General features: G+C 38.5%; 1 protein-coding gene across 2 annotated transcripts; it reads right to left on the bottom strand.

The window, feature by feature from the left end:
* Positions 1–991: 991 nt before the first annotated feature.
* GINS1 (GINS complex subunit 1) lies at positions 992–23941 on the bottom strand. Of its 2 annotated transcripts, none has more exons than XM_004461001.4 (7): positions 23740–23941; positions 20017–20081; positions 18122–18220; positions 17094–17184; positions 9283–9399; positions 4440–4514; positions 992–1315 (listed from the first exon to the last, which is right to left on the bottom strand). In XM_004461001.4, exons 1-7 carry the CDS (start codon positions 23812–23814, stop codon positions 1247–1249), a joined length of 591 nt encoding a protein of 196 aa, XP_004461058.1. In that variant the 5' UTR covers positions 23815–23941; the 3' UTR covers positions 992–1246. The 2 variants fall into 2 exon arrangements, with proteins under 2 accessions (XP_004461058.1, XP_058142773.1); XM_058286790.2 differs by lacking the exon at positions 23740–23941 and adding an exon at positions 23559–23651.
* Positions 23942–25303: the final 1362 nt, after the last annotated feature.

Genomic DNA, 25303 nt, shown 5'->3' with positions numbered 1-25303 from the left:
TCTCCAACTCCTACCATTGGGCCATCAGACAGAATAAAAATTACCTTCCACTTAGTCAACCCACTCCTCATATGATTTCTTGGTCATACTGAATCCAGGGGGGGACTTGTCTATTCCCAATTGCTATTCCCCTTTCCCAAGTAGCGTGATACTGGTGTTAACTGCATCCCCCCACCTTGAAAACAGCACAAGTCAGGCCAGCCACCATTGTGGTAATAGACCAAACATCACTGAACCCTTTCTTGGGTACAGTGATAAGTTAGGGTGTCAGTAAGCATTAAATGCAGATGATTTTATAGGCCACGCTTGCCACCTGCCCCATGCTGTGGAAGCCTGTATCCCAGTTTTTTCACTCTCTGGCTTGTACCTGATCATGATGCAGCAGCCTTTCTGACCAGGCAGACTACCAGAAAGCAATACAGGATATACAGGGTTTCCCATTCCCTAGACAGTCAAACAAAATTCTTTGTCATCATTTAAAAAACAGATTCAGGTGGCAGACTTGGCCCAGTGGACTGGGCGTCCGTCTACCACATGGGAGGTCCGCGGTTCAAACACCGGGCCTCCTTGACCAGTGTGCAACTGGCCCATGCGCTGTGCTGATGCGCGCAAGGAGTGCCCTGCCACGCAGGTGTGTCCCCCGCGTAGGGGAGCCCCACGTGCAAGAAGTGCGTCCCGTAAGGAGAGCCACCCAGCACGAAAGTGCAGCCTGCCCAGGAATGGCGCTGCCCACATGGAGAGTTGATGCAGCAAGATGACGCAACAAAAAGAAACACAGATTCCCGTGCCTCTGACAACAACAGAAGTGGGCAAAAAGAAAAACACACAGCAGAGAACAGACAACTGGGGTAGGGGGAAGGGGAAATAAATAAATAAAATCTTTAAAAAAAAAAACAGATTCAAATGTATTAAATGTTTACTTTCATTAAAAAAAATAACACAACGTAAAAACTGTAGGAAAAACAAACAAAAAACAAAAACCGTAGGAATATTATAGGTATGGATACAGTTTATTACAAAAAGGAGGAGAAATTGTGTACTTCATAGGCAAACTAAAGTCCTTAATGGTTAGCAAATCAATCTCCTTAGCCATTTACTCCTGGTTATACCTAATAAAGGTCTGTAACTTTTAAAATAAAAGAGGTGAGGTAAGGAGGAAGGAAGAGAGAGCAAAGTATGCGAACTTCCGAGAATTGTGTTCAGCCTTGCAGCACAGGCCATGCTTGGGAAGGCCTTCAGCATGTGGTCATGATAGTACGTGCTCCAGAACACCTTGTCTGATCAACTGCTCACACTTCCACCGTGGCAAAAAGTGCTGAAGGGGGTGGGGAGAGAAGTGAAAGTATTGGAAAACATATATTTTAGAAATTATATTGCATTAATAAAAAGCAGAGACTGATGATATATTTTTCAAACTCCAACAGTGAAATAGTTAAAAGCTAAAATTACTATATTTGCTGTTGTAATCAACTGAAACTGATGCCTTAAGCTGTACTGAATTCTGCTTTTTATAAATAAATTCATAGTTTGCTTTATAGTTCAAATCAATGAAAAACTTCTGAATCCTGGTAGGTGTTTTCCTTAGAGTTGCTATTTCTAAATTTATGCACAGAAAAATTCAGGTGGGTAAGATTTTTGGACAATTGGATTACAAGTGGTACAATGCAAGGAGTATCTTTTCCCCTCAAACTTTTCTAGGATTTCAGAACATGAATATTATTCTTTAACTAGTAACAGTGGCAACTTTTCTCCTGTGTTTCTTCATTATTAAAAGCAGTTTTTAACTTATAGTGTGAAATGCTGTTCGCATGCTATATGTGAGGATATTGGTATCTGGGTGTTAGTGACTTGTTAATGACCACTGTTTCTTCTTTAGAGGACACTGCTCTTGTTGAGCCCAGAGAACCAAAGTCACGTGGAGAAAAGTATACAAACATAGGGGCTGCTTAGAGCAGTGAACACTGACTGCAACCTGGAGTGGAGGTGTGGGAAGCAAGGCAGGAAGACTGTCTAAGCTTGTAGGTGATCAGAGAAATCTCAAAGAAAAGATGGACACACTTGGGTAATGTGGCAGTTTGGTATCACTTATCAATGCCAAAAACAGATTGTGTTTGTATACTGGTCTGTTCCTCTGGGCATATTAGATTGTATTAAATTCAGAGGTTTCACTTTTACTGGATTAAATTATGATTAAGGCTTTAATTCGGCTATGTCAGTAGGATGTTTAGTCCCCATCCCCTTGGTAGGCAGGGACTCAGAGAAAATGACAAGGCAGAAAACAGAGTTAGTTTTGGATGCTGGAGTCCTGGGGAGAGAGCCAAGCCATTTGCCTGAAGAGACCAGAGCCCGGACAGCTGAGAAAGCCCAGAAAAAAACAAGCTCTGGGGAGAGGGACAAGCCTAATGCTAACCTACACCTGAGAAAAGAAGGAGCTGGGACTATGGAGCCTTAGGAGGAATATGAAGGCTGAACCCTCAGAAACTAGCAGCTATTTTGCTCTAACATGTGGCAACAGACTTTGGTGAGGAAGTAACCTTGAGATGGGCTCTTTAGGGCCTGATAACTGTAAGCTTCTACTCCAAATAAATACCTTTTATAAAAGCCAACAGAGTTCTGGTACTTGGCTAACATAGGGAAAAACTGAAAATAGTCCATGAGAAAGTAGATAGCAAATAACTTTAGAAAATAACCACAGCAAGAGAGATAAAATTATTCAAGGAAGCAAAATATACATTCAGTGGCATAGGACAGGTACCTAAACTCCCCTCTTCACAAACTTCAAAGGCCTATATGGCAGTCAAGTCTGGTGAGCAAGCTTCTATGCCCATGGATGTATTGTCTAACTTGTTAACTGATCTTTTCAAAAAGCCTTTAAAATGTAAAAAGTAAACAAATGCCTTTATTAAAAGGGGGGATTGGCTTTGTTTTGTTTTGTTTTTTTTTTACAAAACTTAAACAGTGCTTGCCATGTTGGAAAGTAGAAAAGGGTCTAATGTAAGAAAATATTTTCCTATTTTTTCTATTATATGAATACCATTAACTCTATAGAAAAAACATTTAAAAAAAAAAAATCTGGTCAGACATCTTAGTGGCCCCTTTTATATTAATTATGTGATTACATGTATACTTAAAATTTTTTCCACTCTTATAATTGAGGGCAGGGTTGTAGCTGAGAGGCAAAGTTAAGAGCATCACAAGAAGGCTATTGCCTGCTTCGGTCTACCCAGGAAAGAAGGGGCTGAGAAGGGGTTCTGCCTGCCTCAGTCCTCTGGACATTCCCAAGGCTGAGGACTCACTACTTAGCATACTGGGTGGAAAGATCAGCCACAGAGCCTGAAAAAGGATACGGGATACTCTTTGGGATGAAATGGTGTTTTCTTATTTTTGCTTCATGAGGTTAGCTCGGTTCTAATGAGAGCTAACACTGGGTCCTCTAGAAATACAGCTTTTTATGAGAGCATTAACTCATCTTCTGCTTTCAATCCATTAGTATTCTACTTCTAAGAGAATGCTGGGAGTGAAATTTTTATCTTAATAATCAAAAGACCTAAAGGTACTCTCAAAATCTGTTTTGAAATATTCGACCTTTGTTTTAGGAAACTATGTAGAGCTCCAAGGTTACTAGTAAAATAAGAAATCTATCTCCTCTCTCTTAAAAAAAATAAGCCCAAGAACTACACTATCCTGAAACATTCTTTTGCTCCACGGCATAAAGAAAGCCGACACCAATACTCAGGCTCATTAACCCTAACTGAATGATAACAAAATGAGAGGCAAAGAAGGAGAGTGGCTTTGTTTATTATGTCTTTTTTCGCTTATATATTAATATGACTACAGACAATTGGGATGAGATAAAGAGAAATTTAGCTTTTGGTTATATAACATCTAATGTGAATTTAAAGATTTCTCTGGAAATAATAAATATATTGAAATCCTTTAGAAGCAAAAATTTCACTTAAGTTACCACCTCACCATTTTTATCTTTTCCAAATGAATTGTTATGTTTATATACCAAATACTTAGAACATTTTAATCAATATCACAATTTGCCCACAAACTAGCATTATAAGGTGAAATACATGCTGAAAATGGCTGCTGAGCACCTTTGTTAAGAAACTATAATTTGAAGAAAAGAGCTTGAAGCCAACATTTTAGTAGTCCCAAGGATGTTGCTCTGTTACTTACAAGGAATAACTGATAATTTCCCCAGAAAATGCTTAATGTAAATACAATCACGATACTACAGAATTAATCTTTTCTAACTATATGTAACACTTCCTTCCATACTTAATATTTAGAAAGAGTATAAAGCAGGGTGAACGTAATACCTAAGCTGTAAGTGATCATCACAAGGTGGTATTTATTTTGCTGATGATTCCATTTCCTTCATTCAACATCTTTAAGTAATTTAAAGTCAAGTATCTTAAGATAAGAAATACCTGGCTATTTTTTTTTAATAGGACTGAAGTGCCATCATCAACTTCAAAGTCTCCATAGTCTTTCAGACACCGCACCTGAAAGGGAAAACTTCTGATGTTTTATCTAAAATATTTTTTCAATATGTACTGTACATGAAGTAAGTAGAGATGACATCAATACCTACACAGTTAAAGTACTCTTCTGTTTGTCTGTTTTTTCTCTGTTTACTTTGCCTAGTATGATCACCAGGTGTTTACAGTGGCATTCAAATGATTCCAACTGTTCTGCTTTGATGAGGGGGGAAGAAGAAACGCAAAATCTCCAAACATGTATGTGTATGTTGGGGCTGACAGTAAGGAAACTCTAGGAGCTGGATGAGGGGAGACAATACTGTTGAATACATTCCCCTCTGCAAATCCTGAAAAATTAAGCAGCTAAAATAAAATGAGGAACACAAGGTAACAACCAGTTTATACATCTCCAAAAAGGAAAGAATGTTTTATGTCTACCCAACCTGTTTCTTACGGTTCCTTCCCATAAAATATCAATATGTAAGAATAGAACACAAAGTCTACAAATTTTTGTTTTACAAAGATATTCTTCCAGTCTTCTTGAAAATTCAGACTCTTTCCCAGGCATACTTACAAGGGCACCCTGAAAAAGCTGAAATGCCCTCATGTTACAAGAATCAGGAGAGATTCTTAGTCTGGGGTGGGGAGGGGAGGGTGGATAAGGCAGCCTTTTGATAACCACTTCTGTAACTGCAGAGAATGAATATTCAAAGCGGCCTAGAGTGAAGGTTACAGACCTGGTCACAGCTTTAGTTCTGCCACAGGTAACAAATGGGATGCTTTTCATCTTCTGTGAGAATTCAGAAATGGAGTTTATTCTCCTGAGTACTCCAAGTGCTGCTGATTCAGTAAAACCAACTCCAGCAGCAAGTCTTATAGTTTTTTATTTTTCCTAGATAATTTCTGAATATCTTATGATTTCTTTGGATCTGACTTTCCAAAGTATTTTAACTTCATCTGAGAAATACTATTGAATAACTTTCCCCATCTTTTTGCCTCTTTAAGTAGTTTTATTATGGAAAATCCTGAACATATTCAAAAGCAAAAAGACTAACCCAATGAAACACCATATTCTCATCATTTGGCTTCAATTATCAACACGTGCCAATCTTGCTCCCCTTCACCCACTTTTGGATTATTTTTAAGCAAACTGTAGAGAGCGTTTCACTTCACCTATAAATATTTTAGTGTACATCTATAAAATAACTTTAAAAAAATACCATCATCACATCTAATAAATAACTTTTAAAAATCATGTAATTTCCAATTGGTATTCAAATTTCCCAAATTGTCTATGAATTTTGTTGTTATTTGCTTGCTTGTTTTTAGGAGGGGCTGTGGATTGAACCTGGGACAGCGAATGTATGTGAGAGGCAGGAGCTCAACCATTGAACTACGTCTGCTCCATGGATTTTTTTTTAATTGGCTTGTTCAAATTAGAATCCAACAAAATTTACGTATTAAACATTTTTTATATGTCTCCTCTTTTAATCTATAGGGGCCCCCTCTACCCCCCCCCCCGCTTTCTCCTGTCCCTGTGGCAATTAAATAAAGCGTAGTTTGCTGATAGTTTTCCATAATCAGGAGTTCGTTGTGGATTCCTATGGAGTCATTTAACATATTCCTCAATCCCTGGACTTCCTATAATCTGGAAATTAGGCCTACAGTTTTGATTTTCTAACAAATAGTTTATGTAATTCCTGCTGCAAGACCACAGGAAGCACAAATGTCTGGCTGTCTCTTTTTAGATGTTAAGACTGACCAGTGGGCTCAAGTATAATCCACAGGCCTCCATTATACAGGCTCCATTAACTTTTCACCTAATGGTTTTAGTAGCTCCATGCACTTAGGGTTATAAAATGGAGTTAATTTAGTTTTTCATTCCTCCTGCATTTATTATCTGGAATTCTTCTATAAAGAAGAAATTTCCCTTAAAAACCATTTGTTTACTCTAAGGCAGAGATTGTACAATAAAGACAGATAGATGCTTGATTCCATTCTTTTATTTACTACTTTCCCAAAGGAGTTGGTTCCCTCATATTCTCCAAGGGTACCTAAACAAGTTTTATTTTTTCTATTGTTGTTATTATTGTTAAGTTTGGTGTCATTATGCATTCATTGTTTTAATATAATTGATATGTTTTGACTAACTGTGGTTATAATTCATTTTAATGTTCAAATTGTCCCTTCTTTGGCCAGTGAGAACTTCTTCAAATTTCCCAAGTCCTTCTAACACTACCACTGTGGTCTTTGATACTTTTGTTGCTATGTTGGGTTGAATAATGTCCCCTGAAAATTCATGCTCACCTGCAACCTTATTTGGGAAAAAGGCTTTTGCAGATGTAATTGGTTAAGGATCTTCAGGTGAAATCATCCTGAATTTAGGGTAGACCCTAAATCCAACGACTAGTGTCTTTATAAAGAAAGAAAGGAAGAGAGAGATTTGGGCATGCAGAAACACAGGGAATACAGAAGAAATACGCTGTGAAAACAGAAGTAGAGAATGGAGTGATTTAGGAATGAGCCAAGGAATACCAGGAGCCACCAGAAGCTGGAACAGGCAAGGAAGGATTCTCCCCTAGAACCCTGCTGACACCTGAATTTTGGACATCTAGCCTCCTGAACCATGAGAATAAATTTCTGTTGTTTTAAGCCACCCAGTTTGTGGTAAATTGTTACAGCAACCCTAGGACACTAATACGCTTGCTTTCTGGGAGGACATGATGTTCCAAGCTCAGCTTGTACATTTTTTTATTCAAAACTTGGAATTAGCCATTTTTTCAAGGAGCCCTAGTTTCCTTTAGTAGGAAATATCATTCAGACTTCAGAATTTGGATGCTTGTATCTACTGGGTTGGCATTGTTTTTAGGCCTTTCTGGTGGGCAGAACCAAGAAATCTGATATTTCAAACTCATGTTTAGAAATGCAGGATTTTAGAACTTCAATTTAATATTTGGATCTTTTTTCTCTTCTCTTGAAAATCCTGGTTCCTAGTGACTATCCTTCAAAATATAATTATTTCAGAATAACAGCAACAATATTATTATTAATATGATTACTAGACACAGGTTAAGATCTGTTTGCAATTTCTTTTTGTCCTTAGAAAATACTCATCAGGAATATACTATCCAAGTATGTCTCTTGATTATTACCAAGTACCAACTAGCAATGCATGTGGAAAAAGACCTTGACCAAAAGGGGGAAATATACCACACAAAAGAGTTCATATGGCTAAGAGATCCCAAAGTGAGTCAGAAGATTATTCCAGAGTAATGCTTATATGCTTATGCATGTCTCAAGAGGATCTCACCAACTGCCACAGTAAACAAAGCCTCAAGCAGGGGTGCTCCCAAGGGTTCTAGAAACATCTAAACTATATAGGCAAGGCATACAATCCCAAGAAATCGGCACCCCATCAGTGGGCCTTACCTTGGAATATGTAACCTATTTCCCCAATGTAACAGAGTGGGAGTCCTTTATAATATTCCCACATATGGGTTCTTCTCTCTTTTAATTGAACCTATAATTAGCACTATACCTGCTAAATATATATCCCATAGACTTAAGTCTTTCAACTGTTATAAGCCAGTTGAGCTCTGAATCTCAGCAGAGCTGCAGCCAGCACCTACTCTCCAGTTCATTGGATTCACCCAGGACAAAACAAAAGGATGATGATGGACAATGCCCACCCCAAAAAACAGAATATCTACAACTGTAAGCATGGCAGTTCTATCCATCTGCCCCATGTTATCTAAGCCCCCTCTCAATCTGAAGCAGAGTGGGCATCACCACCCTAAAATTTTCAAGATTGAGGAATAAACAAATATAAAGGGGGGGAAAGTAACTATGGACCAAAGTAGACTTATTATTATTCTGGTAATGGAAGAACTTGTAATAAAGATAGTGGTCACCAGAGGGTCTGAGAGGAGGGAGAGGGAAGAATAGGTGGAACATGGGGCATTTTTTGGAAACTGCAATTGTTTTGCATGATACTACAATGATGGATACAGCCATTCATTATACATTTTGTAAAAACCTATAAAATGCTGCAGTGCAAAGTATAAACCATAATGTAAACTACAGACTTAGTTAATAGCAATGCTTCAACATTTGTTCATCAATTGTAACAAACGTACCACACTAACAAAAGATGTTATAAATAGGAGAAAATGTGAGGGGGCAGTGGGGAGGGTATATGGTTTATTTTATGCAGTACCAGGGATTGAACCTGGGATCTCGTAAGTGGGAAGCAGGTGCTCAAATCACTGACCTACACCTGCTCCCCATCCACTGTATTTTTAATGTAACTTTTCTGTAATCTAAAACTTCTTTAAAGTTTAAAAAAAAGAGCGCATGTGGAAAAAAAACTTCTTTAAAAATAAAGTTTAAAAAAAAGAGCGCATGTGGGAAAAAAATATCTCTCCTAAAGTAACTTAAAATAATCACTGTTTGATTAATCCCCTAACTTGAAAAATAGGTTCATTTGTTTCAGTTTGCTTTCAAAATTGAGGGTTTGGTTTTCCACTTTGATTTAATTTCATTTTAAAGCTATGTAAAATATTTACATGATTCCAAAGTCAAAACTACTAATAAAAAAGGTACACTAAGAAAATGTTAGCTGTTCCACCCTGCTCCCACCATCCGCCTATAGGTAACTTTTTGTTTCTGGTTTACGCTTCCTTTTTTTTTTTAAGATAAGCTAATATATATTCACATGCTTTCACTCTTCTTAAATAAAAGGTAGCATAATCTACACATGCAAGAAAAGCCCATTTTAAAAACACATACTTACTTCAATATATAAGCTTTTTGGAGGTTTCATATCCTGTGTAATGTCCAAACCTTCATCTCCTCCCAGTGACCTCATATAAGTAGCAAGAGACTTTTTATAATGGCTAAACCACTCCGTCTGCAAACATAATACCATTTGACAAAGTTATAAAGAAAACAAACCTGTAGAAATTGTATAATTATACTTTCAAAAATAGAACATATGCCCACATAGATTACTATTCATTCCTTTATAAAACAAATATTACTGATTGCCTTCTATGGGCCAGGCACTGTTCTGAGCAGTTAAGATAAATCACTCAACAAAATAGACAAAGATCCCTGATCTCACAGCTTATATCCCAGTACACTTATATCACAGGCCTACAGAGCAGTCAACCTGAAACAGAGCCATGGCAAACACACTGCTTTAGAGTTCTTCTCTTGAAATTCTACACTGACTCTATTTCTATAAAATATAAATCATTATTGAGAAAACCCAAATGCCCATCAACTAATGAATGATAAATGAAATGTGGTATATTCATACAATGGAATAATATAAAGAGGATGTTCTGATATATGCTACCATATGGACCTTGAACACATTAGACAAAGTGAAAGACACAAAAAACTATATATATGATTCCATTTATATGAAAAATCCATAAAAGACAAACCTATAGAAACAAAATAGTCATTTTCAGGGGCTAAGTGGAGTGGGTGAGAATGGAGAGCAATTGTTAATTGGTACAGGGATTCTATTCGGGTGATGAAAATGTTCTGGAATTAGATGGTGGTAGTGGATGCACAACTCTGTGACTGTGTGTTAAAATTAACCAATTGTACCCTTTAAAAGAGTGAACTTCATGGTATATGAATTATACCTCAACAAAGCTGTTATAAAAAAATTTTAAAAAAACATTGTTCAGAGAAATGAAAAGACCAAAATACATGCAGGGATACACCATGTTCATGGACTGGAGGCCAATATTGTAATGATGTTAATGCTCATCAAATTGATCTAGAGAGTCAAACCAAATCTCAATCAAAATCACAGTATTTTTCTAAATGGAACTTGATAAATTAAGTCTAAAATTTAAATGTAAAGGGCCAAAAATAGTTGAGATGCTCTTCAAAAGAAGAACATGTAAAGAAGTTCTCAAGATTATCAAGTTAGAATTAAAATGGTGTTTAACTGGTGCAAGGACAGACACATGGACAAAAAGAACAGAGGACCTTGGAAAATATCTCCATTTCTCCCCCCCAAAAAAATCCACAGATATTTGGATAGTAAATTTATGAAGAAGGGCATAAAGAGCAGTGGGGAAAGGAGGATCTTTTCATTAAATGGTGATGGGTCATCTCAACATCCATAATCAACATGAAACTTAACTCCTACATTATACACAAAAATCACTCCCAGGACTATCATTGTAAAACGTAGGACAATGTAGTACCTAAAAGATTACATAGGAAAATAACTTCATAACCTTGGGGCAGTTCTTAAATTGGGCACACAAAAAAACTAATCATAGAAGAAAAACCTGGTAAGTTAGACCACATTAATAATACTCCAGAACTTGCTTATCAAAAGATGCCATTAAGAAAATGAAAAAGCAAGCCAAAAAGTGGCAGAAAATACTTGCGATATGCATAACTGACAAAGGAAAAATAACCACAGTATATAAAGAAATAATACAAATATGTAAGAAAAGAGACATCCCAAGTAAAAAAAATGCGTAAGTCACTAGAACACCCACTTCACAAAAGATATTTGAATGGCCAATAAACATACAAAGAGATGCTCAGCCTCATTAACCAGTGAAATGCTGATTAAATCAAAATGAAATTACCACTGCATGTCCAAGATAATGCGTAAAATCGAAGACTGACAATATATGTGGAACAACAAATGTGGAACAAAAGAAGCCCACGATTCACTGCTGATGGGGATGTAAAGGGTACAGTTACTGTGGGAAACCATTTGGCAGTACGAGTGAAGATACACAGACCCTATAGACTAAACCAGTGATTCTCAACCAAAGCCCATTAAAAAAAAAAGAAAACCTTTTATGGTCAATTGCTTTTATTTGTTTTACTTCTGTGTAACATATATACAAATCAAAATTTCCCATTTTAAGCACTTTAAAGTGTAAAATTCAGTGGTATTAATTACATTCACAATAATCTACTACCATCACTAACATCTATTACTGCAATTTTTCATCAACTTAAACAGAAACTCTATACCCACTTAGCAATAACCTTACCCTCCTTTTACTCACCAGTCCCTGATAACCTGTAATCTACTACTTTGTACATTCCAGGTTATTTCATATAAGTGAGATCACATGGTGTCTGTATATTTGTGCCTGGCTTATTTCACTCAACATGTCTTTAAGGTTCATCCATTTTGTAGCATGTATCAGAACTTCATTTCTTTACATGGTCAAATAATATTTCATTGTGTGTATAAGCCACATTTTGTTTATCCATTCATCCATCAGTTGATGGTCATTTGGGTTGCTTCTGTTGGCTACTGTAAATGCTGCTGCTATGAACATTGGTGTACAATTTAAGTCCCTGCTTTCAACTCTTTTGAGTATATACCAAGAAGTAGGATTGCCAGATCATATACCTCTATGTTCCACTTTCTAAGGAAATGCCAAACTGATTTCCACAGTGGTGGCACCACATTACAATTCCACCAGAAATGCAAGTGCCCCAGTTTCTCAGCATCCTAGCCAACACTTATCTTTTGTTTTTTCAATAATGACCATTGTGGGTATGAAGTGGTATCTCATTGTGGTTTTGAGTTGCATTTCCCTGATGACCAATGATGTTCAGCATCTTTTCATGTGCTTTTGGCAGTATATTATCTTCTTTGGAGAAATGTCTATTCACATCCTTTGTCCATTTTATTTTTATTTGTTTGTTTCTCTCCCCTTCCCCCACTCCCCCTGCCCCAGTTGTCTATTCTCTGTGTCCATTTGCTGCATGTTCTTTTGTCCGCTTCTGTTGTCAGCGGCATGGGAATCTGTCTTTCTTTTTGTTGCGACATCTTGTTGTGTCAGCTCTCCGTGTGGGTGGCGCCATTCTTGGGCAGGCTGCACTTTCTTTCGTGCCGGGCGGCTCTCCTTATGGGGCGCATTCCTGGCGCGTGGGGCTCCCCTACACAGGGACACCCCTGCGTGGCATGGCACTCCTTGCACACATCAACACTGTGCGTGGGCCAGCTGCACACGGGTCAAGGAGGCCCAGGGTTTGAACCACGGACCTCCCATGTGGTAGACGGATGCCCTATCCACTGGGCCAAGTCCGCTTCCCCCTTTGTCCATTTTTAAATTGGGCTGTTTGTTTTTTGTTGTTGAGTGTAGAACCAGAGCCCATTTTGTCTCTCAAGCAGACATACAGCAATATATGGAGACACTTTTTATTGTCACAACTCAGGTGGTGGTGTTACTGGCATCCAGTGCGTAAGTGCTAGGGCTGCTGCGAAAAAATCTACAATGCATACACAGGCTAGCCCTACAACAAAATGTTAAAAAATGTTGAGCTTCAGATATCCTGGATTAGAGTGATTATAAAATTTATATTAACCATGTAACTTTATATTATAGAGTCCAGGACAGTTTTGAGAATGAAGAGATAATATTAATAATTACATTGAGACAACAGGCATCAACTGGGAAATCCATTGACCAGGAATTCCCCTCCCAGGTATATACCAGAAATGTATACTTATTGCACCATATGTTTGTAAAGCATTGTTTCTCATAATCAAAAATTGGAATTAAGATCAACACTAAACTGCAGTCTCTTCCTAGAATGGAAAACGACATACTAATGAAAAGAAAATGAACTACAGCTCCCATATAAGCATGGTAGAATCTCAAAAGAAAGAACAACCCTAAATTACAGTATTTAGAGATGCATGCTTAAGTGGAAAAATAAGAAAACGTTTAAAAGCTAGGAAATGATTTGTCTCCACAAAAATCAGAAGAGTGGTGACCACTGGGAGAGAGGGAGCAATCTGTGGGCCTGGCTGTGTCCTGCCTTTGATCAGGGTGATAGGTACCTGGGTCTCCCTAGTGACATATCATTAAACTGCTTGTCTTTATTTCTTGTAGCTTTCTGTATGTACATATATCAATACCTATTTGTATGTGTACATTGTATCTCTATGATTATAGATAGATGGATAATAGATTTAATAATATAAATGGCTAAAGGGATTTTAAAGGGGTTAAAAAGGGATGTATGCTTAGGTGGTAAAACTATGTTACATTTTGTAATACAAAACATAAAAATTAACCTTTTATATATGAAAATAACTTACCAGGGCAGCAGGGTAGGAGAGTAAGGAGTTACTGCATAATGGGTACAAAGTTTCTATTTGGGGTAATGGAAAAGTTTTGGTGATTATAGCACAATACTAATGTGCTATATAATGTAATCAATACCACCGAATTATACACCTGAAAGTGGTTAAAATAGGAAAATTATGTTGTATATATGTTAAAAAAACATTTTGTATTGAGAAGTATGATGAAAATCTTCTCTGAGAGAGTTGTTTGAAACAAGTCAAAACATGGATATTCCCATCTTGATCTTTTCTGCCTTTTAACTTTTCACTGGTAACAGTGGGAATTAACAAACCCAAAAGGGAACACAAAGTGAAAGAAAAAATGAAAGGTTATTTTGGCATTGGAGGATATTACCCCCATTCAATTTCAGTTATGGACAAAAGGGCAATGTAGAATATAAATATTTTTTCAACAAAAGAACAAATTGATAGTTACAAAATATTTACTTAGGGAAAAACATTAAAAGGAAAGAAAAAACCTTTTTTCATTATTTCTCCTGTTAAGTGCTTGAAGATTCTATATTTAAACAAAAAGTAACACAATCAAAAACTAGAGTTAGGGAGCAGAGGTGGCTCAAGCGATTGGGCACCTCCCTCCTACATGTGAGGAGAGCACACAACAGACAGAGAAAACAGACAGTGAGCACAAACAATGGTGGGAGAAATAAATTAATAAATCTTAAAAAAACAGAGCTAAAGGAAAAATATTTTACTATTTTGAAATCAGTTAAGATTTTTATGTATCATCCCTATGTCCACCTTTATGTTCTTCCACTGGTGGTTTATCTAAACATATAAATGGGAAGTGGATGTGCCTCAGGTGATTGGGCTCCTGTCTACGAACTGGAGGGTCCAGTTCAGTTCCTGGGACCTCCTGATGAACGCGAACTGGCCTGTGTAGAGTGCTGGTGCAAGAAAATGATGCAACAAAAAAAAAACACAGAGGACAGCCAGTTAGGGACAAAACAAACCAGGGAGCTAAGGTGGCTCAAGCGATTGAGTGCCTCTCTCCCACATTGGATGGTCCCGGGATCGGTTCCTGTTGCCTCCTAAGGAGGAGAAGAGAAGAGAAGACAAGTAGACACGGAAAAACATGCAGCGAATGGACACAGAAAGCAGACAGCAAGCTCAAGCAGCAGACGGGGAGCTGAGGGGATAAATGAATAAATAAATCTTTAAAAAAAAAAAAATTAAAGTACAATTCCACTGCCCCTCACTTTAGTTCTGCTTTTTACTTTATGGTTGCCTTAAATCAGCAATACAGACATCGGCATCACGACTAATATTTAATACTATATACCAGGAATTTGCGAATACTTTATAATGCATTATCTTTTTTGTTCCTTGTAATCACTCCAAGATTAAGTACTACTGTTATATCCTTCTTACAAAATGAAGGACTGAAGTTTTGAGATTAAATAATTTACCAAAGAGCTCAGAGGTAAATAACAAAATGGAGACCTGAACCGAGGTTAGCTAACCTTGGGTAGCTCAGAACACACATTGTGACCCTCAGACCTGATAGTCTTCCAGACACCTTGAAATAGTCTTTGTTCTTGGTCTAGGCTGCTGTGGTACAGTTGCCACTGCTCAAGTGATGATATCTGTGGTCTAGTATAGAGTGCATCTGTAATGCTTTCTTGTTTTCATCTTTGAGTTTTTCCAAAAGACCATTCTAGGAAAAGTAAGTAATCAAGCATGTTTTTTTATACTTGAGGACACTAGGGTACAAGGAAGTCATTTGTCATGGTAACTCATAAACTCTTCAAAGGAACTATCTCAGGTTTCCCTATTTTCAAATAACTGACTGAATCTTTATATCCATTAATATTCCCTTATATGCTGTTGTTATGGCTATATTTTATTGAACTAGGAACTGACTTGCCTAACTCAGTAATCACAGAAGAGTCCTATCCTTAGAGAAACAATGCCCCAAATGAAATCTAACAAAGATTGAGTGGATGTAGCTCAAGTGGTTGAGCACCTGCTTCCCATGTACAAGGTACCAGGCACAATCCTGGTACCTACTAAAAACAAAACAAACAAATGAAAAAGAAAAACCCAACTCTCATTGGGAAGTGGATACAGCTTAGTGGTTGAGCACCTGCTTCCCATGTACGAGACCCTGGATTCAATCCCTAGTAGCACCTTAAAAAAAAAAGAGAGAGAGAGAAAGAAATCCAACAGATGTGTATTGAATAAATATAATTTGCAGACATTTATAAACTTATTAAAAATACACAATTATAAAATAGTCTATGAGAAAAATCACCATAGCTGTTATTAAAGCAGCAGCATAGTGTTTTATTTCACTATAATAAACAAGAAAAAATTACCCCAAATTTTAATTTATATAAGTGGATACTGGACACAAAGACCATAGAAGCAAGAAACTGAGAGTAAACTACTAACATGTAACCATTCCATATTTACCTCTTAAGTCTGAAGTAGATATTAGTCATTTGTTTATCCAGAAAATGGATAGAATGAAAACAAAGCAATGAGAGTTAGTTTGCTAGCAAACAGACTGCCATTTTAAAAAATGTGCAGAAGCTAATGGCAAACAATTTGAATGAACATTTGCTCTCTTAAGTTATATATTATACTATATTAACACAATAACCACTGGCATTTATTATTTTTTTATAATAGGGGTTGAAAATTTATTTTCTATGAACAGCAGCTAATGATATACCCAAAGCAAAACTAATAAATTACATTGATAACTTTTTTATTAAAGGAAAAAATATAAAAGTCAATCAACTTAACTTTTAAAATTAAGAGGAAATAATATGTTCATGGATTACTAAATACAGTATCTTATTTTTTTATTTAAATGCTTTTGATCCTATGTCCTCATCCACACTTAATGGTGTATACAATTAGCATTTATTGAATGCCCTCTTTTGCTGTGTTCCATATGGATCACCCGAATTAATTTTGTCATAATCACATAATAGGTAAGTACTACTATCCCCACTTTGTAAATGAGGGAATTAAGGTATATAGAGAGGTGAAGTTACTTGCTCATGAGTAGACAGTTAGTAACATAGCCAGGATTTGAACTCAAATGACTCCAGACCTGTATCCTTAAATACTGGCTGAGTCCTCTGCCTCGGTGATTAGACAAATCAACAGTTTCATTACACACATTCATGTGGGATGAAGAAACTATATAACATTTTGTGGGAAATCCCTAAATAATAACACCGGTTTTTTAAGCCTATGATTCTAAGTAATAAAACGGGATCCTTTTTTGTTAAGTAATAATGGTTTTCCATATAGCACTTGGAATACTCCCAGCCATTCCTAGTCGCATAATATAAATAAATACTCCTCCCAAATTGCTGAAAAACAGACGTTATAAACAAAAAAGAGAAATGCCAAAAATGCTATTACAGAACAATGGCAGAACTATGAGTGATTTTCCAAATTCATAAGCTTGAACAACAGTACTAACTTACTTCTTCAGCAGACATGTGGAATTGTAAAGCATTTGGCAAGATGCTGCCATATTCCCACCTGAGTGCTCTAATTCGAAGCAACCGGTCATACCTAGGACATGAAGAAGGCATGAGATGGCAGAATAAGAAGTTGAGAGACTTGAGGCTCATAATAACCAAAATGTAATATGTGGATTTTATTTGGATCTTAAAGCAAACAAACCAACTGCAAGAAGACATCTTTGGGATAACAGGGAAAACATAAATATGTACTGGATAGAAGCCATTAAGACATGATTTATTGGGAAGCAGATGTGGCTCAAGTGATAGAGCTTCTACCTACCATATGGGAGGACCTGGGTTCGATCCCTGGGGCCTACTGGTGAAAAAGAAGAAGAGAAATCATGCCTGCATGGTGAGCCAGTGCCCGTGCAAGTGCCCGTGCAAGCTAGTGCCCCACGCAAGTGAGTCATGCAGCAAGATGATGACACATCAAAAGAGAGAAAAGAGGAGAGTCAAGGTGAAACACAGCAGAAACCAGGAACCGAGGTGGCGCAATTGACAGGGAACCTCTCTCCCCATCAGAGGTCTCCAGGATTGAATCTCAGTGAATCCTAAAGGCGAGAAAATGAGAAGACAACACAGACAGCAAAAACAGCAGGGTGGGAGGACAGGAAGTGGGGAAAATAGATAAATAAATAATATATTTTTTAAAATGACATGATTTATTTTGTTAGGTGTGATAACAGTACTGCAATTATGTGAGGAAAGGATCAAAAGGTCCTTATTTCTTAGTGATGCATATAAAGTATTTAGTGGTAAAATGTCATGTTTGGCATTTAAAAGAACCTAGCTTAAACAAATAGAACAAGTGGCAATATGATGGCTACATATTGCAATCTTACATAAAAAGTTTTAAAAGTGGGGACAAAAGGATTTAGAATGCTTATAAACAGATAAATCTCTGAAATCATATTTTTTATTTGAAATGCTTAACTGAAACAACATACAGAAAACTCTCTGTCACTGCAACCAAACGAGATGCTTACAGGTATGCAACAACACAGCGCCGATTTCTTAACAAAGAACAGTGTCGAAATTTGATGGTTGGTATCAAATCACTTCGTCCATCTGACTTTGCTTCATTCCTGGTAAGAGCAGTTAAAAAAAGAACAAATGTGTACATTTCAGTGTTGGAAAATTTAAGTCGTTTTTTTCCCAATGATGCTTTTCAAAGCCAACAAATAAGTGCCATACATAGTCATTTTGATCTGTTTGTAATTAACAGTTAACCTAACCAAACTGTGCCTATATACACATCAGAGCTCTTTATTAATAAAAAGACAATAAAACCCAAAAGCCAAAAGTTAAATGCCTTGCCTAAGAGGCATTTCATTTAATCATTTGGTATTGTGCATTTTTGCACAGATTACCCTCTATTAATTTCCAAAAGATATACATTGTATTTACTCACTTTTTGGAATTCCTTTATCATGCTGGGATAAAAGACAACTCGAAAATCATGGTTCAAAATTTTTGTCAAAACCCCCCTGCGCCTGGTGGGAAGAAACGTGAAGTGTGCATACTTGGGGATTAACAAATACCTGCTGAATCAGTAAAGGACCATGGTGACTCCATTAGGTACCAATGATGCCACCACCCACTGCACACTTAAAATCTCTCTTCCAGGGTCACTCTTTGCATGCTTGCATGCCAGCTGTTCTGACCTCAGTCTTCCGAGCAGCCTCACCTCTTTGATGACTCAAGGATTGGCTTACACCTTTCCCTCTGCCTTGCAAGCGCTTGCTTTTCCTGTGGTCCCAGCCAAAATGTTTCTTTCTTGGAGAGAACTAACCTGACTCCTCAATCTCAATAATAACTTTCAATTCCTTATTCTCTGGGAGCATTTCGCTGTTTTCCTTACAGCATTCATCCTAGTTATATCTAGGTTTTTCAGTGTATCTGTAATTTACTATTTGTCTTTGCCACTATAGTGATGAGGGCAGGAATCTTGACTAGACCATTCACAACTGTAATACCAGAGCCACTTATTGGCACACAGTTCAATAAACATTTGTCAAATGACTGAATGAACACCAAGGGTCCTGAATTCAGGATTATACATTTACCCTGAGTTTACTGAAGACTTGTTAAACTCCTCATTCCATGTGTGGACATTTTTCTGTATCTATCTTCAAACACCATTGGAAAATCTACCAGTTTACATGCTGCACAAATGTTATCAGCATGTCACTGATTTCCTTATCCAAGTAACTGATGGAAACACTGTACTTAACAAGGCCAAAGAGCATGTGCCACAGAGATAGACTTCACTCTGGGTTGAGATCTTGAAAGCTTCAACTTTGACCCACTACTCAGTGTTCTTTTGTATCTTATTTTTTACCAAGTCATAGAAACCTAGTAAGCTTGTCTTATAGCCCAAAGTTCTCCATTGGCCAAATGCCATGCTCATCTCTAAATAGTTTATAAATTCAGAGCCTTTGCTTGACTTATTGAGCTGCAGTCTTTCACAAACTATCAGAAATCACTGCTGCTGCTGCCAAATTCACAAACTGTTGTTTCTTCCTTCAACAAATGCACTAAAGCATCAATTAATGAAAACAAACAGTGGGAATTAAGCATTTCTTTTTGTTAGGTTTTTATTTGCTTGTGTCTCATTTCTTTCAGGTCTACCCTAATTCCTTTCAAGACATATCAGTCAAACAACAAACACTTACTAAGCACCCACCAAGTGTTGAACACTACTCTGAGTCCACAGAGATAGCAGTGAGTAACACAAACCTTCAAGTCCTCTGCTAAATTCCATAGCTAGAGTATGATCATGTTCAGAGATTAAAAAAACAAACCACCACCACACAACTCAAAATGGAAAATCTGTACATTTCTTAAACTGTTTTAAAATAGTAATCATCTCAAAACTTACACATCAGACTGGTTTTGTTCATATAAAGCTTTCATCTCCTCCAAAACTTGTCTGAGTCCATCCTCCTAGAATATATAAATGGATATTGACAGGGAAGTGGACATAGCTCAAGTGATAGAGCATCCGCCTACCATAGAGGAGGTCCAGGGTTCAAACCCAGGGCCTCCTGACCTGTGTGGTGGGCTGGCCCACACACAATGCTGCCGCGCAAAGAGAGCCATGCCACGCAAAGAGAACCCGTGCCACGCAGGGGCGCCCCTGCACAGGGGTGTCCCCCACACAAGGAATGCACCCCACAAGGAGAGCCACCCTGCATGAAAAAAGCATAGCCTGCCCAGGAGTGGCACCGAACACACAGAGAGCTGACACAGCAAGATGACGCAACAAAAAAGAGACACAGTTTCCCGGTCCTGCAGGATAATGCAAGCGGATACAGAAGAACGCACAGAGAATGGACACAGAGAGCAGACAGTGGGGGGGTTGGGGAGGGGGGAGAAATAAATAATCTAAAAACAAACAAAAAACAAAAACAAAACATTGGAATCATATAAAAAAATAATGGATATTGACACATTCATTAATACTACCAGCAATTCTGGGCAATATTCTGTCTGTGCTACATTTATCTTTGTTTTATATAGATCAAAAATCAATAGTCCTGCAGAAGCAAATATGAAAAAGATATGTAAATAATTTATTATTTACTAAAAAATGTTCTAAAAAGGCTACTACCAAAAAAAAAAAGGGACACAGTATTATGGTTGAACTGTAAGAAAAGAAAGTTTTCCCTACTAACCACCTTGGGGCAATTTCTTTGTTTAATTTTACCTTGGAAGGATAAAACATCAGAATTCTGAAATTCATAAATGTTACATGATAGATTTGTCAATGATCCAAAGAGAAGTGACCCATCTACTTTTCACAGTCTACTTTTAGTGCCAAAATATTTGCAATAGCAAAAATGCTTTGGCATTACAGATATAATTATAAAACCAACCACAAACCTTGCTCAAATACAAGAAAAGATATAATTCCTGGTAGAAAATGTAAGCATGCTTCACTTTTACTTTCACCAGATGGTTTAAAAAAATGAAAAAGACTGATTTATAGTATTCAGTTAAATATTCCCCTTTTTATAGCAAGTACTATTTTAAGTTGAAAACTCTCATACAAGTAATAGATCTGCAGGCAAATAAAAATTGAGAAATAATTTCATAAAATATAAACATTCTCAAGTTTAGATTTTTATCTTTAGTGGGAATTACATCTATTCTGTGCCCCCACCTTAGGCTGTAAGTCCCTGAGTCCAAGATCATTTTTCTAGAAACTCAAACAAAAACCACAGTTTTGACTATAAAAAGAGAATAATCATTTCAACTTGTTGAACACAGCATGTCCCCAGGAAGGATTCTGGAATGAACAAGGCAGAGCTATCCCTCCCACTTATCTGCCATCAGCTAACTGTCACATCCCTGGGACCATGATTCCTGGAAGGTTGCAAGGCCTTGGCCTTGGTGATCCTCAGGTTCATCCTAGATCTGCCAAGTCACTTGACTACCAGGTTGGTTTGTTAGGGAAGGCACTATTGAGACAAAAGTTACAAAAGGCACTCCAGCCTCCCAACTGTAATCTAGAAGAGGGACAGATCGCTTTTACAACTTCTAAGACCCACCCCTGGACCCCAAGATTTAAGTGGTAAATCAACACAGATAGCCTAAAATGTTTTTTGTTATTTTTTTCTGGGGGGGTGGGGGTGAAAATGTGCTAGACTCAGGGTCTCCAGAGCTGGGTTCAAGACCAGTTCAGTCATGGCCTGTTTGGACAAGTCACTCTGACCCCTTGGTTTGTTTCCTGATATGTGTGATGGCATCTAAGTTTCTTCGATCACCTACCCCATGGTGTAGCCATGTCTTAACACCTTCACACTCTCACTCCAGGATCTCTACTGAGCTTTCCACTGTTGTCCCCTGACTTTTTTAATAATGTAGCTGTTCTGAAGTTGAAAGAACAGAATCCCATGTTCAAGCTAAGACTGCCTCCAACATGCTATAAGTTCAGACAAGTCCCCTCATAACCCATTTCTCTTGGCTCAGTTTCCTCATCTGTAAAATGACTCATCAGAGTAGGTGTTATTTAATGTACAAACCTAAATTCATAACTTTCCCAAACACTATTTAGCCTGCACTCCCATGTTGACTGATGGTCTTGTTGGCTGAGAGCGAAACCTCCCCAATTCTCCCACTCATTCTATCACCCACCCAATCTCCACCTCCATTCTAAGCATTCCAAGTCCTGTTGGTCCCAAGTCTCCACAACCCAAACCCTGATGCCAGTGTCCACTGGCCTGGCACAGTTCAAACTATGCACATCTCTCTCCTGGTGTGTAACAGTCCACTAATTCATCTTTCTGCCTCCAATCCATTCTCCACACTGCAGCCATAATTATTACAAAACAAAAAATGACTCTATCATTCCCCTTTCTAAAAAACCTTTACCAGCTTCCAGTGCCTCAGGAGTAAATGCCAGACTCCTTCCTCTGAATACAAAAGTTGGACTCCTCCAGTCCTAGAGCCCATTTGTGTAGTCCCCCACATATCCTGTCTCTTGGACGCCTTTTCTGGTTATGATCATGTCTTTGTATTGTGTTATCCTTTGGCTGGGATACCTCACTCCCTTTCCAGAGTGGTGAACTCATTCTTCCAGGTATGGCTCAGACATCCCTCCTGGACCCCAGCTCACACTTGTTTCTCCTTTGTGCTCCTTATCTACACCTCTACTGTCATACTTATCATGCTGCATTCAGTTTACCTGCTTTCCTGTCCCTCTCTCAACACAAGGCACCCGATGATAGTGGAAGTAGTCTAGTGCAGAATTCAGAATGAGGCTCTGGAACTGGCCTGCCAGGATTCAAATCCTAAAATCTATTCCTCACTGGCTACCTCACCACCTGCAAGTTACTTAATCTCCCCAAACTTCCGTTTATATATTTAGGAAGGATGGGGAGGAGAAAACAAATTTAGACCTCAAAGGGTGATCATGAGGACAGAAATAATTCAAGTCCAGCTTAGTATCCGAAGGGGCACTTAGTAGTAGTTAACAGAAGGAAAATAACAGCAAGCAGTAACAGCAGCAGTAGAAATAGAAATAAAACTAGTAGCAAGCATCAACCCTGTCTTTTCCGTGTGCGAAGCATTGTTCAAAGCCTTACAGACATCTTAGTTAACCTTCACTTCACCAGTGGGTGCTATGATTATTGTCATCATTCCCATTTTTGCAGATGAGAAAACTGCTTAAGTAATAGGCCCAAAGTTACACAGAATCCCAGCCTGCTCCAGAGGCCCAGTCCGCAAAAAACGCTAGATTATTACCAGGCAACAAAGCTATGCATGGAAAAACACGGAAAGAAATACACTCCTATTAGGAAATTCATCAAATCGCTGGGAAGCATCAGCACGCAATGCTTTCTTTTCCCTCCCACGTTTTGTTCTGCCCTATTCCAAAATGTGTTGCCAACTAAGAGCTGGCAAGGTGGGAAACCAAACCTCTTTCAACTGAGTTGGAGGGAAGGATTTCACGGCAGCCGCCCGGCCCCGCCCCTCGAGGTCGGTCTCGCCCACAGGCCACTCATTCGCCTACGCAAGACCGCCCTGGTCCCGGCCCCCTAGCTCGGCCCCTCCTACAGGCCCGCCCCAACCACCCCTACCCCCGCCCGCCCCTGCTCACGTTGAAAGCCGGCAGCTGCCCTTCGGGTGCCCGATGCAGCTCGCGGACAAGCTCCATTGCCTTTTCGCAGAACATGGTGGACAAACCCGGACCCCAAGGCCTCGTCAACTGCTCGCTCTCAAGCCAAAGAGTCGGCGGACTCTCCGCCGCTGCGCTCTTACCGGCTCCCTCAGCTCCAGCTCCTCCCCTCCGAATCGGGTCCTTATTTAGGCGCCAAAAACGCCCAACCAATGGGGAAGCGCTGCCGGCCCGCAGCTTACGGCGGCAGAAGAGGGACATTTACATCTGCGGCGCAACCGCCCTTCAAGAGGGCGGAGCCGAGGCCATAGCCTGCTGTAAAGGGTCCTTGGGGTGGGCCAGAGGCTTGGGCAGAATTCGCGTGCACTTTCCGGTTCGAAAAAGCAAAACCGCGTAGAGCAGCGCAGATCCGGATAAATGCACATCTCGCAACTTCCTTTTTGCCCTTTTCCGTTTGATTCATTCATTTTCGTTTAGGATCGTGAGGCCGAGATGGAGGGTTCACACACTTGGTGGCAACTAATAAGACGTAGCGTTTCGTTTAGTTTTGCAGTATGGGGTTTTTTGTTTGACAGTGTTGTAGAATTTGAGAGAGGTTCAATTATTATCCTATAGAGAGGCCAGGAGTCAGGAATGATTTTGAGAAGGAAAAATGGCTTATTGACGGCCCGCCGGACTCGGGAGCTTTGTGTTTGAATCCCGAGCCCCAACAAGATTTTTGAATCCCTTTTATACAGAGAGGAAAGGCCAAATGGTCCCTTTGTTTCAGTTCTCAATAGGCTTCAATTAGCATATATGTCTTCCACATCTTAGGTAAGCTTTTAGCATGGACTTCAGACATTCTAGGTAAGCTTTTAGCATATTTAGTTTGCATTTCCCCTAAATACTTAAAGTTTATAGACCTTGCATTGTTAAACTGTTTCCTGGGACTGGAGTCCTTGCCATTGTTACCAAGGGCAGGACTGCAGCCTCTTACCATCACACCCACAAGTCAGAGAGCTTAGGTTATCTCTGAAGAGACAAAGAGCCTCCCACCCATAACCCACATCAATAGTAAAGGGAAACCAACTTTTGAGTACCTCCTGTGTGCGAGGATCTGCCACATACATTTCATTTTTTTCCTCACGATTACCCTTAAAGGTACAGTCTTGTGGTACTATTAGGAAACAGTAGTTAGATAACTTGCTCAAGGTCACACACAGTGAAAGACTGGATTTAAGCTTTATACTTTCAACTCCACAATACCGCTTTTTTATTTTTAAGCATTCATTTAAAAATGTAGTCCTTGTCACAGATCTTCAGAGGGACCAAAAATGCCCTTAATCTAACAGGGATTCACAATTGAGAATCACTTCTATAGAAACACAATGCGTTTTCTGCTATTTTTAAGAAAGGGAGTATTACTTGGATTCATTCTAGCTAACCCTAGAAATTATGTTGCTTTTTTTTTGCAAATGCAGATACAGTTGATACGTGATATGAGAAATGGGCGTAGGAATGACCTATTTAGAAGACAAATTCTTTGGCATTTCCTTCTCAGCTCTAA

This window comes from Dasypus novemcinctus, chromosome 24 (assembly GCF_030445035.2).
Source record: "Dasypus novemcinctus isolate mDasNov1 chromosome 24, mDasNov1.1.hap2, whole genome shotgun sequence".
NCBI classification, from domain to species: Eukaryota; Metazoa; Chordata; class Mammalia; order Cingulata; family Dasypodidae; genus Dasypus; species Dasypus novemcinctus.
This window is presented reverse-complemented; position numbering and strand designations above follow the sequence as displayed.

Coding starts and splice junctions, on each gene's coding strand:
- GINS1 (XM_004461001.4), bottom strand. CDS start 23,814: ATGTTCTGCGAAAAGGCAATGGAGCTTGTCCGCGAGCTGCATCGGGCA. Junction 20,082..23,739: donor GGCAGCTGCCGGCTTTCAAC/GTGAGCAGGGGC, acceptor TATATATTCTAG/GAGGATGGACTCAGACAAGT. Junction 4,515..9,282: donor CAAAAAGCTTATATATTGAA/GTAAGTATGTGT, acceptor TTTCCCTTTCAG/GTGCGGTGTCTGAAAGACTA.